The sequence below is a fragment of the Vipera berus genome, assembly GCF_964194415.1.
Source record: "Vipera berus genome assembly, chromosome: 5".
In the NCBI taxonomy this organism is placed as follows: Eukaryota; Metazoa; Chordata; class Lepidosauria; order Squamata; family Viperidae; genus Vipera; species Vipera berus.
The window spans coordinates 3,638,865-3,656,058 of NC_138207.1; the positions used below are offsets into that span (position 1 = coordinate 3,638,865).

The 17,194-nt window shown below is 45.7% G+C and overlaps 2 protein-coding genes across 3 annotated transcripts in view; both read left to right on the top strand.

Annotated features, from left to right (window-relative positions):
• The window catches only part of PSMD1 (proteasome 26S subunit, non-ATPase 1), a gene marked incomplete at its 3' end in the record, with an annotated part of 137,063 nt that extends 136,553 nt beyond the window's left edge, over nucleotides 1-510 (top strand). The window contains exon 20 of the mRNA XM_081329967.1: nucleotides 317-510. Within this exon, the coding sequence (XP_081186093.1) occupies nucleotides 317-510 (194 nt within the window). The remainder of the gene's footprint in view (nucleotides 1-316) is intronic.
• ARMC9 (armadillo repeat containing 9) overlaps nucleotides 1-17,194 on the top strand; it is a 136,232-nt gene that overhangs the window by 7,477 nt on the left and 111,561 nt on the right. For both annotated transcript variants that reach the window (XM_081329439.1, XM_081329438.1), the window contains exons 2-5: nucleotides 3,334-3,410; nucleotides 5,232-5,357; nucleotides 6,607-6,774; nucleotides 14,374-14,529. In XM_081329439.1, the coding sequence (XP_081185565.1) occupies nucleotides 3,357-3,410; nucleotides 5,232-5,357; nucleotides 6,607-6,774; nucleotides 14,374-14,529 (504 nt within the window). In that variant the 5' untranslated portion in view covers nucleotides 3,334-3,356. The remainder of the gene's footprint in view (nucleotides 1-3,333; nucleotides 3,411-5,231; nucleotides 5,358-6,606; nucleotides 6,775-14,373; nucleotides 14,530-17,194) is intronic.

Sequence of the window (17,194 nt, forward strand, 5' to 3'; positions counted from 1 at the left end):
TCACAGCTTCTAGAGGCAGGTTGTTCCACAGGTTAATCGTTCTAACTGTCAGGAAGTTCCTCCTTAGTTCTAGGTTGCTTCTCTCCTTGACGAGTTTCCATCTGTCGCTTCTTGTCCTGCCTTCAGGGGCTTTGGAGAATAGCTTGACTCCCTCTTCCTTGGGGCAGCCCCTGAGATATTGGAAGACTGCTATCCTGTCCCCCCTCGTCCTTCTCGTCATTAAACTGGACATACCCAATTCCTGCAACGGTTCTTCGTATGTTTTAGCTTCCAGGCCCTTGATCCTCATTGTTGCTTTTGTCTGCCCTCTTTCCAGAGTCTCCGCATCTTTTTAATATCGTGATGACCAAAACGGAAGTTGATGTTTTTCAACTTCTCAATTTTGGGGGTGGTGCCCTAACTTTTAAAATTGACCAGTACTTATTAGCTAAATGCTGCCACCTGCTGAGCTTTAAAGAGGAATTAGGAAGTATTGACCTGGAAGAGAGGCAGGAAAATGAACAGTCCTAGGGTGGTTTCTAGAGTAAATATAGAAGAAGAGTATAGATTATCTTGCCTGAGCAGGGGATTGGACCCAAGGTCCCTTCCAGCTGTGTTTTTTCTGTTAGTTAGTTAGTTAGTTAGTTAGATAGATAGATAGATAGATAGATAGATAGATAGATAGACAGACAGACAGACAGACAGACAGACAGACAGACAGACAGACAGACAGACAGACACACACACACACACACACACACACACACACACACACACACACACAGACGGCTTCTAATATCTCAGGGGCTTCCCCAAAGAAGAAGTCAAGCTATTCTCCAAAGCGCCTGAAGGCAGGACAAGAAGCAACGGAGGGAAACTCATCAAGGAGAGAAGCAATCTGGAATCAAGGAGAAACTTCCTGACAGTGGGAACAATTAACCAGTGGAACTCCTTGCCTCCAGAAGTTGTGAAAGCTCCAACACTGGAAGTTTTTAAGAAGAGGCTGGACAGCTGTTTGCCTGAAATAGTATAGGGTTTCCTACCTGAGCAGGGGGTTGGACTAGGTGACCTCCAAGGTCCCTTCCATCATCATTATCATTATCATCATCATTATCATCATCATCATTATCATCTTCTTCTTCTTCTTCTTCTTCTTCTTCTTCTTCTTATTATTATTATTATTATTATTATTATTATTATTATTATTATTACTGTTATTACTGTTATTACTATTATTACTATTATTATTATTATTATTATTATTGAGATAGAGATAGAGATAGATAGATATAGGTAGATAGATATAGAGATATAGAGATAGATATATAGAGATATAAAAAAGAATATTATATATGTATTCTGTTATATTTCAGTAAAAAAAGAACATGTAGTAAAATGCAAAACATGGAATCTAAGATCTGAAACAACAGGAAGATTACAAACATATCTAAGTTGGCAAATGTAATTTTTTTACTTCCTTTGTCGCAGCCAGGCAATCAGCGAAATCTCCACTATTTTGACACTCTGTCACTTTGTGTTGGACAGCTTGTTTTTCGGCCCACCGTCACAATTGGGTGCCGGTATTTTGCCCCACTTATAGAGGACCTCTGTCCAGCTCTGGGGAAATCGGGAGATTCAGGGCAGTTCAAATGAGAATAACGATTTATTGCAAGCTTAAGAATCTGACCAACTAACGGTCAATAGAAATCAGTGGGAGATAAGGGAGGAATTCAAGGAGGACTGGACTTAGATCTCTTGCAGGCACGCAGGGACTCGTGACTTAACCACGTGTTTGACAGCTCAGCCTGATCATCTCCTACATCTGAGGTCCCCAACCTCGGCAACTTTAAGACTTGTGGACTTCAATTCCCAGAATTCCTTGCCAGAATCTGGCTGAGGAATTCTGGGAGTTGTCCACAAGTCTTAAAGTTATGGAGAGCCCTGTCCTACATCACCTATCACGATCACTGCCAGTTCGGTTCAGGATTATCCCTATCGCATGGAACTGGTCAAATTCAGTTGGTTTTTTTCCAAGATGCAGAGAAAGCTTCAACATTTTGTGTGTGTGCGTGTGTGTTTGTGTGTGTGTGTGTGTGTGTGTGTGTGTGTGTGATTTTCTAACCAGTGTTGTTGCCACATATTGTGAGTGTCAAAATCATCTTTTAGAGCAGGGTTGTCAAACTGCCGGCCCACGGGTCGGACAGGTCATCTGGAATCTGCGCCCACCCCATTGCCAGCAATGGCAAAACCATCCCGATATGTTGCACGATGTCACGTGATGTCACGAGTTTGACATGTCTGTTTTACAGCCATGGTGGCTCAGTGGTTAGAATGCAGTATTGCAGGCCAACTCTGCCCACAGTCAGGAGTTTGATCCTGACCAGCTGACTCTGGAAACTGCTTAGAGAGGGCTGTAAAGCACTGAAGCGTTATATACCGTAAGTCTAAGTGCTATTGCCTTTCCTTCCTTCCTTCCTTCCTTCCTTCCTTCCTTCCTTCCTTCCTTCCTTCCTTCCTCCCTCCCTCCCTCCCTCCCTCCCTCCCTCCCTTCTCTGGTGGCACAGTGGTTAGAATGCAGTATTGCAGGCCAACTCTGCCCACAGTCAGGAGTTTGATCCTGACCAGCTGACTCTGGAAACTGCTTAGAGAGGGCTGTAAAGCACTGAAGCGTTATATAAGTCTAAGTGCTATTGCCCTTCCTTCCTTCCTTCCTTCCCTCCCTCCCTCCCTCCCTCCTTCCTTCCTTCCTTCCTTCCTTCCTTCCTTCCTTCCTTCCTTCCTTCCTTCCTTCCCTCCCTCCCTCCCTCCCTCCCTCCTTCCTTCCTTCCTTCCTTCCTTCCTTCCTCCCTCCCTCCCTCCCTCCCTCCCTCCCTTCTCTGGTGGCACAGTGGTTAGAATGCAGTATTGCAGGCCAACTCTGCCCACAGTCAGGAGTTCGATCCCGACCGGCTCAAAGTTGACAGCCTTCCATCCTTCTGAGGTCGGTAAAATGAGGAGTCAGATTGTTGGGTTGGTGGTGGTGGTAAGATGCTGATATTTGTAAACCGCTTAAAGAGGGCTGTAAAGCACCGTGAAGCGGTACATAAGTCCAAATGCTATTGCTACGGGTATTTAGAAACAGCATAAAAAAATGGGGGACAGATGGTGTCTGGGGCCTCCCCCTCTATGGAGTGGAAAACCTTTTCCGCTAACCCTAACCCTTTCCCACCTGCAGCCAGCCCAGTCCCACTTACAACTCATCTGATTCAGGTATGAAAAACAATGGAATGATTTGAGAGATGGTTTTGAGTTACGTCTTGCAAAAGCCTTATCCCAGTGGCAGGTTTGGTAATCTGTATTCGAATTACATTGCAGGTTATTATCCTTGTCAGCACTGGATGATGGGTGACGTACTGGCTTACGAAGCAGAGCTACTTGGAATGGTGAAAGAGGCAAGTTTTTTCTCAATTTTGGACACCTCCAAAGCCAGAAGGTTCACCGTCCCTGGGATGGAAGCCGGTGCCAATGGAACCATTGCCTCTGATTTATTTATATTTTAATTACTTACTTACTAATTTATTTATTTATACATCCAATGTCTTGTAACGTCTCGGGGGGGGGGGCGGTGATTCACAAATGAAAAAGGCATCCTGTAAAATAAATTTAAAAAGTGACAATAGGGAGACCAAGTAGTCCTTCAATTACAACCACAGTTGAGGTCAACTTTTCCTCGTGGCTAAGCGAGACAGTTTTTGACGTGACTTTTGCTCCATTTTACGACCTGTCCTGCCACCGTTGTTCAGGGAATCACTGCCCTTGTTAAGTTAGGAACACAGCTCTTAAGCGAATCCGGCTTTCCCATTAGCTTTCCTGGCCAGAAGGTTGCAAAAGGGGATCTCGTGACACCCTCACCGGGGGACATTGCGACCGTTGTAAAAATGAGCCGGTTGCCGAGCGTCTGAATTTTGATCACATGACCACGGGGTCCCAACCATTTCAACTGTTGCAATTGTTTAAAACGGTCACATGTCACGCTGTGGTAAGTTCGAGCAGTCACTAAAATCAAGGGTCTTCAAACCTGGCCCTTTTACGACTTGTGGACTTCAACTCCCAGAATTCCTCAGCCAGCGTGAGGGAACTATGACCCTTTTACGACTTGTGGACTTCAACTCCCAGAATTCCTCAGCCAGCGTGAGGGAACTATGACCCTTTTACGACTTGTGGACTTCAACTCCCAGAATTCCTCAGCCAGCGTGAGGGAACTATGACCCTTTTACGACTTGTGGACTTCAACTCCCAGAATTCCTCAGCCAGCGTGAGGGAACTATGACCCTTTTACGACTTGTGGACTTCAACTCCCAGAATTCCTCAGCCAGCGTGAGGGAACTATGACCCTTTTACGACTTGTGGACTTCAACTCCCAGAATTCCTCAGCCAGCGTGAGGGAACTATGACCCTTTTACGACTTGTGGACTTCAACTCCCAGAATTCCTCAACCAGCGTGAGGGAACTATGACCCTTTTACGACTTGTGGACTTCAACTCCCAGAATTCCTCAGCCAGCGTGAGGGAACTATGACCCTTTTACGACTTGTGGACTTCAACTCCCAGAATTCCTCAACCAGCGTGAGGGAACTATGACCCTTTTACGACTTGTGGACTTCAACTCCCAGAATTCCTCAGCCAGCGTGAGGGAACTATGACCCTTTTACGACTTGTGGACTTCAACTCCCAGAATTCCTCAACCAGCGTGAGGGAACTATGACCCTTTTACGACTTGTGGACTTCAACTCCCAGAATTCCTCAGCCAGCGTGGGGGAACTATGACCCTTTTACGACTTGTGGACTTCAACTCCCAGAATTCCTCAGCCAGCGTGAGGGAACTATGACCCTTTTACGACTTGTGGACTTCAACTCCCAGAATTTCTCAGCCAGCGTGAGGGAACTATGACCCTTTTACGACTTGTGGACTTCAACTCCCAGAATTCCTCAGCCAGCGTGAGGGAACTATGACCCTTTTATGACTTGTGGACTTCAACTCCCAGAATTCCTCAGCCAGCATGCCCGGCTGAGGAATTCTGGGTGTTGAAGTCCACAAGTCATGAAAGGGCCAAGTTTGAAGACCTCCCTGCCCTTAAATGAGTGGTGTCTCCTGTTGAGGCCTTACAGCCTTTTGCGCCCCAGAAAAATCCCTGGAAACATTTTTGGCAATATATTCTTTGCCGAGGGTCTTTAATGGGAAACGTGTTAACAGATTCTCCTTTGCCTTCTCAGTATTTGGACTTCGCCGAGTTTGAAGACACGGTGAAAACATTTACCAAAGAATGTAAAATAAAAGGGAAACCCCTCCCCAAAACTGGAAGTAATTCTGCGAAAGACTCCAAGGCTCTAATCATTCAGGTAACGCTTCCTTTTATGGGTTTGGGCATATCATCATCATCGGAGTTGGATGGGGCCTTGGAGGTCTTCTAGTCCAACCCCCCCTGCTCTAGCAGACCCTATACCAGGGGTCTTCAAACTTGGCCCTTTTATGACGTGTGGACTTCAACTCCCAGAATTCCTCAGCCAGCGTGCCTGGCTGAGGAATTCTGGGAGTTGAAGTCCACAAGTCATAAAAGGGCCAAGTTTGAAGACCCCTGCCCTATGCAGTGTGAGACATAGTGGTTCTCCAGTCTCTCACCCACAACCTCTGGAGGCAAGCTGTGCAATCAGAATAGAGCTGGAAGGGTCCATGGAGGTCTTCTAGTCCAGCCCCCTGCGCAAACAGGAGACCCTCTACCATGCCTGTGTTGGGTTTTTAATTTTATTTTTTTTAAAATGATGCCTAGACGCTGCAGCACTCAAGCTTTTTTTTTTTTAACAAGGCATTGATGCATTCCTAAGATATTAGTGCTGTGGAGGAAAGAAATGCACAGGTATAGTATAGGGCAGGGGTGTCAAACTCAATTTCATTGAGGGCCACATCAGCATGGCGGTTGCTCTCAGGGGACCGGGTGGGTGTGGCCTGGGTGGGCGTGGTCTACTGGGTGGGCGTAGCTAGAGTGCATATGGCCTACTGGGTGGGCGTGGCCAGCTCTACCTCGTTGGCATCAAGGGTGCCTATGGGGGCCTGGGCAGGAGTGGGACAGATCTGAGGGTCTCTGGCAGGAGGAGGGTCTCTGGGCCAGGGCCAAGGCAGTGGGGGCCGTTCCCTCACTGTTTCCAGGATGGCTTCGCGGGCCGCATGAAACCACTTCACGGGCCGGATCTGGCCCCCGGGCCTCGTGTGTGACATGTCTGGTATAGGGCAAGGGTAGGCAACCTCGGCTCTTTTATAACTCATGGACTTCAACTCCCAGAATTCCTCAGTCAGTCCATGAGTCATAAAAGAGCTGAGGTTGCCTACCCCTGGTCTAGGGGATACCTTGCTCAATAGTAGTAACTGTGAGAGGGATCTCGGAGTCCAACTGGCTTTCATGCCTAAGGTGGAACCAAAACTCACCATCTCATCGTTCCTAGCCAAAAACCAAAACGGGTTTTCCTAAACGGAACATGCAAAATAAGACACTTCCACTTTTTTGCACCGTCTTAAATAATTTCCCAAAGAACTAATCTTTTTTCTTGTCTTTTCTTTTCTTTTCTTTTCTTTTGTTTTTGGTCTCTTTGGAAGGATCTGCTCATGTCCTTTGCTGATGGAGACCAGGACGTCTTCTTTGAACTGTGGGAAGAGCACATCCCTTCCTCGGTCTGCGAGCGGGACGCTGTGGGTCAGAAACTGGAGTTCTACCTTCACATCCACTTTGCCATCTACCTGCTGAAGCACGCCGTGGGAAAGCCTGTGAATATCTTAAATCCCCTTGTCCTAAGTTCTTTGGAAAAGAGCCCATCAGGGTGGTCAGTTTATCGGATTCGGCCCTTTTCCTAGTTTGTGTTTTGAGTCCTGGCGTTGATTGACTTAGTTCGGAGGGGACCAAGCTTTGAAAAAAAGGGGGTTGGACTAGATGACCTCCAAGGTCCCTCCCAACCTCCTCCTCCTCCTCCTCCTCCTCCTCCTCCTTCTTCCTCTTCTTCTTCTTCTTCTTCTTCTTCTTCTTCTTCTTCTTCTTCTTCTTCCTTCTTCTTCTTCTTCTTCTTCTTCTTCTTCTTCTTCTTCTTCTTCTTCTTCTTATTATTATTATTATTATTATTATTATTATTATTATTATTATTATTATTAATCATGGCATAGTCAGCCAGACGTTCAGACTGGATTTGGCATTTTTGTCTACCTGTCGAGTCCTTCCCAAGGACCTGGGATAGGCAGATATGGATGTTGGACGGTATCACAGATCTCGTCGCAGGATGGAAGCAGTTCCTAGTAAGGCCGCCTTTTGCAATTGACTAATGGTGAATTTGTCAATGCCGATGATGGTGTCCAAGTGGTGCTCCAGTTGTTTTGGGATTGCACCCGAGGCGCCTCTTACTATTGGTACCACCCTTGCTTGCCTTTGCCACAGTCGTTCTATTTCTATTTGTGGGTCTTTGTATTTTGTTATCTTCCCCGGTTCTTTCTCGTCTCTTCTGCTGTCTCCAGGCACTGCCACGTCCACTGTCCAGACTTTTCTGTCTGTCTTCTCGACAATTGTTAAGTCCGGGGTGTTATGTTGCAGGTGCTTGTCTGTTTCAATTCTGAAGTCCCAGAGCAGTTTAACTCGATCATTTTCTATGACTTTCTCTCTTTTATGATCCCACCAGTTCTTGCTTGCAGGCAAATGATACTTCTTGCAGATCTTCCAATGTGCCATTGTGGCTACTTTGTCGTGCCGCTGCTTGTAGTCAGTCGGTGCGATCTTCTTGCAGCAGCTCACCAGGTGGTCCACTGTCTCTTCAGCTTCTTTGCATAGGCGGCACTGACTGTCTGTTGCTGTCTTTGTACGCATTTGTCCTTAAGGCTGGGTCTTGTGCAGCCAGAATTAGTCCCTCGGTCTCTTTCTTCAACTTTCCTGCTCTTAGCCATTGCCAGGTCTTCTTCTTCTTCTTCTTCTTCTTCTTCTTCTTCTTCTTCTTCTTCTTCTTCTTCTTCTTCTTCTTCTTCTTCTTCTTCTTCTTCTTCTTCTTCTTCTCCTTCTCCTTCTCCTTCTCCTTCTCCTTCTCCTTCTCCTTCTCCTTCTCCTTCTCCTTCTCCTTCTCCTTCTCCTTCTCCTTCTCCTTCTTCTTCTTCTTCTTCTTCTTCTTCTTCTTCCCCCCCTCCTCCTCCTCCTCCTCCTCCTCCTCCTCCTTCTTCTTCCCTAGTAGAGTAGTAATTCTCATGCTTGGCAAGTTTAAGGTGGGTGGACTTCAACTCCCAGAATCCCCCAGCCAGCTGTCTGCCAGACAGATTTCCCCCCCTGTCAGTCTGTTCTCTGTGACATGTCACTGTCCTCCTTCATCCGGACTGGCTCTTCTGTTTTGTGTGTTTTTTCTGTGTCTTAAGTCGCAGGGTGCTTCGTTGTGTCTCCTTTCCTACATTTTGTAAAATTTTCCTCCCATTTTCCTCTGTTGGCGGAAATGATTTCAGGTCTTAACGAGTTTGTGTTCCACTCTGTCTTTCAAAACCTCAGTTGTAAAATTAATCCATCCTACCCTTTCATTGAGAAAGTGGAGCGGCGCTTAGATATAATAGCTCCTTTCCCCCCCCCCAAGAAATGACATACAAAACCCCTCCTCGTCTGAAATTAGATGTTTGAAAAAGACCTTGATTGCCTCGTGCCTCAATTCTAAGCATGTGGGTCTATTTCTTTTTTTTAAAATAATAATTTTAAAAATGGCAAAGCTTCCTTCCATCTTTCTCTGTCCCGAAGGCCTTAATAAAAGTTTGATTTGATTTGAGCCACCATCACAGCCCAGCCCAGAAGCCCCCATGAGCGCACAATCCTCGGGTGTGTCTCTTGAAAGGAGGAAATTAGAAACGTCTGTTTCTGTTTAGCAGCCTATCGTCTTTCACAATTAATGTCCAAGGCTAATTTGTTCAAACTCGAGATTCCAAGCTAAGGTTTTGATTTTAATGTGGCCTGCTGGTATGTGGGATGTGCTATGTCTTGATCCGGCCTTGGTTTGGTGCACTAGGGTATTAATTAAAAAAAAAAAAGGAGTTTGCTGTCAAAAGGGGAAATGTTGAAGTTTGTTTTCCTCTTGTATTGGGGTGGGGGGGGAAGCGGGGGGGGGGGAATGAGAAAAACCTAAACTTCATGGATGCTTGTTCCTAATTCTCCAGATCAGCCTTCTGAATAGAATAGAATAGAATAGAATAGAATAGAATAGAATAGAATAGAATAGAATAGAATAGAATAGAATATAGAAAAGGAATAGAATATAGAAAAGGAATAGAATAGAATAAGAATGAATAGAACAGAAGTAATAGAATAACAGAATAGAATAGGGAATGAATAAATATATTAGAATAGGAGAAATAGAGAATAGAATAGAATAGAATAGAATAGAATAGAATAGAATAGAATAGAATAGAATAGAATAGAATAGAATAGAATATAGAACAGAAAGAATGCAATAAAGAATAGTAGAATAATGAATAGAATAGAATAGAAGAAATATAGAATAGAATAAAATTAGAATAGAATAGAATAGAATATAGAATGAATAGAACAAAGAATAGAATAAATAATAATAGAATAGAGAATGAATAGAATAGAATAGAATATAGAAAAGGAATAGAATAGAATAGAATAGAATAGAATAGAATAGAATAGAATAGAATAGAATAGAATATAGAATGAATAGAACAAAGAATAGAATAAATAATAATAGAATAGAGAATGAATAGAATAGAATAGAATATAGAAAAGGAATAGAATAGAATAGAATAGAATAGAATAGAATAGAATAGAATAGAATAGAATAGAATAGAATAGAATAGAATAGAAGCTGGAAGGGAGCTTGGAGGTCATCTAGTCCAACCCCCTGCTCAGGCAGGAAATCCTAGACCATTTCAGAAAAATGGCTGTCCAGTCTCTTCTGAAAAACATCCAGTGATGGAGCATTCACAGCTTCTGGTGGCGACTTCTGTTCCCCTGGTTAATCTAGTGGCTTTAAGTTTTCAAGTAGTTCTTGACTTACAACCGTTTGTTTAGTGACCATTGGAAGTTACAACGGCACTGAAAAAAGTGACTTAGGACGGGTCCTCGCACTTACGGCTGTCGAAGCATCCCCCACGGTCACATGATCCAAATTCAGACGCTTGGCAACTGGCGTGCATTTACAGCAGTTGCACTGTCCCAGGGTCGCGTGATCACCATTGGTGGCCTTCCCAGCCAGCTTACGGCAAGCAAAGTTAGTGTGTGTGTGTGTGGGGGGGGGGGAGGAAACCTGATTTGCTTAACGACTGCATGGTTCACTTAAAGGCTGCAGTGGTTTGCTTAGCAACCAGGGCACAAAGGTTGCAAAATCAAATGCAACCTTTTGTAGTATTCCAGTGCTTGAGGGGCTGCCCCAAAGAAGAGGGGGGTGTTAACTTATTCTCCAAAGCGCCTGAAGGAAGGACAAGAAACAATGGATGGGAACTAATCAAGGAGAGAAGCAACCTGGAATTTAAGGAGAAATTTCCTGACAGTGAGAACAGTTAACCAGTGGAACAACCTGCCTCCAGAAATCATGGGCGCTTCATCAGTGGAAGTTTTAAGAAGAGACTGGACAGCCACCCGTCTGAAATTGTGTAGAGTCTCCTGCTTGAGCAGCGGGTTGGACTAGATGACCTCCAAGGTCCCTTCCAGTTCTATTCTATTCTAAAAGGCTGCTTAGAATTGGAGTGGACCCCAAAGATACTGATAGTCCTCGACTCACAACTGTTCATTTCGTGACCGTTCAAAGTTACAACGGCGCTGGGAAAAAAGCGACTTGTGACTGTTTTTCACACTTAGCGGCCATTGCAGCCTCCCCGCGGTCACGCGATCCAAATTCGGACGCTTGGCAACGGGGCTCCTATTTACAATGGTTTTCAGCCTCCAGTGTGCGTGTCTGTGTGTGTGTGTGTCACGCGATCCCCTTTGGCGACCATCCGACCTGCCAAATCAGAAGCCAGATCCCCTTAACAGCCATGTGACTCGGTTTTAACCCTCGGAGGGATTCGCCGTGGCAAGAGAGGCCATAAAAACGGGGCAGAACTCGCTGAATCACCGTTTTGCTTAGCCACGGAAACTTTGGGCCCAGTGACGGGCGTAAGTCGAGAACCCCCTGTAAGTTGTTTCGTCTTTGTCCAAAAGCCAGACAGGCTGGGGTTTTTTTTTGGTTTTTTTTTTGGCTGCAGCAGGATAATTTATTAGAATTGTGATTGGTTTACGTTAGGTGGCAATAAGAAGAGAAAGAAGCCATTTCTCCAGACAGTTTGAAAAGAAAAAGGAAGTAGATGGGGTACAATGAAGGAAAACCCAGTAGATCCCACCAAGCTTTGTTAAGATCTAGATACTTGAAAGGACTAGGGCAGGGGTAGGCAACCTCGGCTCTTTTATGACTCATGGACTTCAACTCCCAGAATTCCTGAGCCAGCCAAGCTGGCTCAGGAATTCTGGGAGTTGAAGTCCATGAGTCATAAAAGAGCCGAGGTTGCCTACCCCTGGACTAGGGCAATAAGCATTTGGGGCAAAAAAAATGGACAACGGGATCTGCAGTGGGCAGATGGACGAATCTTTGTGACAAGGAGATGGGTAGGTAGCTTCTCAGCCTTCAAATACGGCTCGGCTACAAACTGCAAGTAGTAGCGAAGAATGCTAAGAGTTGTAGTTGAGTAAGATCTGAAAAAGGCTTTCGAATACCTTCCTACGTGCTTTGTGGCCAGTGGGATGTTTAGTAGGAATTGGGTTGTTCCTCAAACTGATTGGCCTCAATCTCTTTCTCGCCACTGGTGGGTCGTGGGAAGGTGTGATTTTTCTTGCAAGGCTGGCACGCTGCCGCCCACCCACGTCCAAAGTGTTGGCAGGCTGGCTTAGTAATCAGATACCCGGGATCGCTCAGCTGGCGGGCGCAAAAACGGTTTTCCTGGTGCCAGAAACTCACCTGCAGGCTGCCGGTGGTGACGGAAGAGGTGAAAATTGATGTTATCTCAAAAAAAGACAGGTCTGGCTGGGTGGATTTTTTTTTCCCTTCCCGGCTTTTGAGTCCCTGCTCAATTAAAGCTGCTGGGCAAACCTTGAAGTGGGCTTGGGGCAGTTGCCTTTGTCCAACATCACAAGTGTTTAGAGTGAGTCTCGCAACAGCCGCAGTTGTTTTTGATGGAAACTCACCAGAGAGAGAAGCAACCTAGAACTAAGGACGAATTTCCTGACAGTTTAGAGCAATTCACCAGTGGAACAACAACCTGCCTCCAGAAGCAGTGAATGCTCCAACACTGGAAGTTTTTAAGAAGAGACTGGACAGCCATTTGTCCGAAATGGTATAGGATTTCCTGCCTGAGCAGGGGGTTGGACTAGATGACCTCCAAGGTCCCTTCCAACTACTACTACTACTACTACTACTACTTCTTCTTCTTCTTCTTCTTCTTCTTCTTCTTCTTCTTCTTCTTTTTCTTCTTCTTCATCATCATCATCATCATCATCATCATCATCATCATCATCATTATTATTATTATTATTATTATTATTATTATTATTATTAATCATGGCATAGTCAGCCAGAAGTTCAGACTGGATTTGGAATTTTTGTCCACCTGTCGAGTCCTTCCCAATGACCTGGGATAGGCAGATGTGGATGTTTGATGGTATCACAGATCTCGTCACAGGATGGAAGCAGTTCCTAGTAAGGCCGCCTTTTGCAATTGACTGATGGCGAATTTGTCAATGCCGATGATGGTGTCCAAGCGGTGCTCCAGTTGTTTTGGGATTGCACCCGAGGGGCCTATTACTATTGGTACCACCCTTGCTTGCCTTTGCCACAGTCGTTCTATTTCTATTTGTGGGTCTTTTGTATTTTGTTATTTTCTCCGGTTCTTTCTCGTCTCTTCTGCTGTCTCCAGGCACTGCCACGTCCACTATTCAGACTTTTTTGTCTTTCTTCTCCACAGTTGTTAAGTCCGGGGTGTTATGTTGCAGGTGCTTGTCTGTTTGAATTCTGAAGTCCCAGAGCAGTTTAACTTTTATCATTTTCTGTGACTTTCTCTATTTTATGATCCCACTAGTTCTTGCTTGCAGGCAAATGATACTTCTTGCAGATCTTCAATGCGCCATTGTGGCTACTTTGTCGTGCCACTGCTTGTAGTCAGTCTGTGCGATCTTCTTGCAGCAGCTCACCAGGTGGTCCACTGTCTCTTCAGCTTCTTTGCATAGGCGGCACTGACTGTCTGTTGCTGTCTTCTCAAGTTTGACTTTGTATGCAATTGTCACTATCATCATCATCATCATCGTCACCACCACCACCATCATCCAACTGGCCATAATGTCGGAGGCTCTGAGAAGCCATCTTCTGAACCGATTTTTGTACCCATGTTTCCCCCCCAAAAATAAGGCCAGGCCTTATATTAATTTTTGCTCCAAAAGATGCCCTAGATCTTATTTTCCAATTAGGTTTTATTTTCAAGGAAATACAGTATTAAATGTGTCTGTCTGGCTGACGATTAAACTGGGGCTTATTTTGGGGGGTGGGGCTTATCTTACGAGCATCCAGAAAAATCAGGCTAGGGCTTATTTTGGGGAAAACACAGTAGTATACATCCTAAGCGTAAATTAAACCCGGTTCAAAGCACTCCTGGGTTTTCCGAGCTTTGATGCCTGGCCCAGGGCGTTTCTGTGGCTACTGGGTAGCCAAGATAAGATTTCAGCAAGGAAGTTGGTCATTTGTGGCCAAGCCATCACCGTTCCTTCTTGGATCGTGGGCCAGTGCTGTCATGGCTTAAAAATATGTTTTTGAAATAACTTGGGATTCCAATTTTGGCCCCTGGCATTGCTTCCCAGAGCGTTTTTCGAGAGAGATGGAGGATGGATATCAGAGGTTGAGTTTAAAGAGTGATTCCTTGCAGGACTCCGGCAGTAAATGTAGCCTGTGAGGCTACAATAATTCACTACACAGGTAGTCCTCGCCTTACGGCCATTCAATTAGCGACTCTTCAAAGTTACAGCGGCGCTAAAAAAAAAGGGACTTAACGACCATTTTTCACGCGTACGACCCTTGCAGCATCTCCCCCGGTTGCGTGATCAGAATTCGGAACGCTTGGCCTGCATTTGCGCCAGTTGCAACGTCCCAGTCTCAGACTCAACGGATTCACTTAAGGACCGCGTGATTCGCTTAACCACTGCCGGGAATTGCTTAGGTGGGGCGAGAAAGGTTGTAAAACGGGGCAAAGCTGGCCGAGGATTGCCTTGCTTGGCCACAGAAATGTTCAGTGTCAATCGTGGTCCTACGTGGAGCGCTTCCGCTCTTGGGCATCCGCCCTTCTGCACAAGCCCTGATGCCGATCCACGTTTCTTTCTTTCCTCAGGACAAAGCAGCTTTGGATGAAAGGATAGCGTGTTTTAAAACCTACCTGGAGACCAAAGGGGCAGCTCTGAGCCAGACAACCGAATTCCTACCTTTCTACGCCCTGCCTTTTGTTCCCAACCCGATGATCCACCCGTCCTTCAAAGAACTTTTCCAGGTATGTCCGCGATTGGATCAGGAACAGTGGCTGCATTCCTTCTTGGTCAAGACGGATGGGTGCAGCATAATGCTTAGCCCCAGGCGTAGGCAACCTGGGCTCTTTTATGACTGGTGGACTTCAACTCCCAGAATTCCTCAGCCAGCATGGCTCAGCTTGGAAACCTCTCCCTTGCCCCTCAGCATGGCTAGCTCAGGAATTCTGGGAGTTGAAGTCCACGAGTCACAAAAGAGCCAAGGTTGCCTACCCCTGGCTTAGCCTAAGCAAGGTTGGGAACTCAGAGTAAGAGGGAACTCACAGTTTGATAGTGGTTAAGGAGATGGCCTAGAAACCAGGAGACGCTGAGTTCTAGTCCCGCTTTAGGCATGAAAGTGGCTGGGTGACTTTGGGCCAATCACCAGGAGAGGGTGAGTTCTAGTCCCGCTTTAAGCATGCAAGGTGGCTGGGTGACTTTGGGCCAATCACCAGGAGACGGTGAGCTCTAGTCCCGCCTTAGGCGTGAAAGCCGGCTGGGTAACTTTGGACCAATCACCAGGAGACGGTGAGTTCTAGTCCCGCCTTAGGCACGAAAGCCGGCTGGGTGACTTTGGGCCAATCATCAGGCGATGGTGAGTTCTAGTCCCGCCTTAGGTATGAAAGCCAGCTGGGTGAATTTAGACCAATCACCAGGAGACTGGGAGTTCTAGTCTTGCTTTAAGCACTAAAGTCAGCTGGGTGACTTAGGGCCAACCCCTCTCTCTGAGCCCAATCTATCTCACAGGATAGTTGTGGGAAAAGAGGAGAAGGAACATTATGTAACGTTTGCCACTTTGAGTTACTTATAAGCTAATTTTTTTTTAAAAAAAACCCACCCTTTTACGACGCTGTAATCCCTTAATTCGAGGTAGAGTCGGGACGATCGGATGGAAGTGAGCACTTTGCTGGCCGGGTGCCCTTCCTGACACCCATGCAGAGTTCGCAGCAGATATTTTCTCGTAGGAGAGGAACATCTGCTGCTCCCAAGGGGGAGGCCAGCGTCTTCACCACTAGGCTCCTAGGCCACTCGCTTATAAGCTAATAATGGCTGGATTTTTAAAAAAATCTAATAAAAAAGAGGGTATTCTAGAATTGCTGAAGTGTCCGAATCCGTTTCAAAAGCAGCTCTACGTAAACTGTGACGAAACATCCCCCTTGGATCTTCGTTTCACTGTCTTTTTATAGGGGGCTGGAGGCTAAAACATATAGGGAACGGTTGCTGGAATTGGGTATGTCTAGTTTAATGAAGAGAAGGGCGAGGGGGTGACAGGATAGCAGTCTTCCAATATCTCAGGGGCTGCCCCAAAGAAGAGGGAGTCAAGCTATTCTCCAAAGCGCCTGAAGGCAGGACAAGAAGCGACGGATGGAAACTCATCAAGGAGAGAAGCAACCTAGAACTGAGGAGAAACTTCCTGACAGTGAGAACAATTAACCAGTGGAACTCCTTGCCTCCAGAAGCTGTGAATGCTCCAACACTGGAGGTTTTTAAGAAGAGATTGGAAAGCCATTTGTCCGAAATGGTATAGGGTTTTCTGCCTAAGCAGGGCATTGGACTAGATGACCTCCAACATCCCTTCCAACTTTATTATTATGATTATTTATTATTATATTTGTCTATGCCATCATCTTCCCTTGATTTTTGTGGGTGATTTGGGCCCCTGGAAGATCGTCCGCTTTGAGGTCCTGTCCGCGTTCTTCTAGGGACACGTTGTTGACCTGTTTTGTGGGCTTGTGAAGAAGCGAAGCTGTGCGGCAATCGATTGTAGAAACGAAGTCTACGTGTTCTGGGGGTGGGGGTGGGGGTTTGTGTGCGTGAACAATTTATTTCAAAGATGGAAGACACAGGTAGTCCTCAACTTACAACCACACTGGAGCCCAAAACTTGTGCGGCTACGTGAGAAATTTGTCAAGCGAGTTGGGCCCCATTTTACGCGAATTGTTGCCATTGTTAAATAAGTCACCCGGTCATTAAGGGAATCTGGCTTTTTCCCCCATTGATGTTTGCTTCTCAGAAGGTGGCAAAAGGCGATCACCTGAGCCCGGGACGCTGCGACCGTCGTAAATGTGAGTCAGTTGTCAAGCATCTAAATGTAAATCACGTGTCCGCGGGAATCTGAAACCTTTTGGGGTTTCCACAAAAAAAGTATTTTTGAGGTTTGATGGCTAATAACACCACTTTTATTTTTGGGAGCAGTACCATAAAATTATATATCAATGGAAAGACAATATAATCAAGAATGTAATGCAACAAAGTTTGTTCAGTTGCATCGGGTAGCTTTCCTTCATCCGATTGTAGCCAATGAGCACGAGTGTTTAGGGAGCCAATCGGGTGTCATCTTGTGGCAACGAGCCAATCAGATCACGGTAGGATCTGGGTTGTTGATGTCGTGTATTGAAGCCGCCCGGAGGACTTTTGTCAGTGTGTTACGCGATCGCTTATCAAGTCGGTTGGGTTTTTTGTGTGTGTGTTCTTTCATCTAGCGAGTTTGTAAAACGTAATAAAATTAAAGGAATGGCGCAAAGAGTGGACTGCTCGCCCAGAAAGCCACGTAAAACAGCATTATTAAGCGAACAAGGCTGCAGTTATAAAGAAATTAGAAGAAGGAAAATGGGTGGAAACTTAACCAAAGGTGGCATTTCTACTGTACAC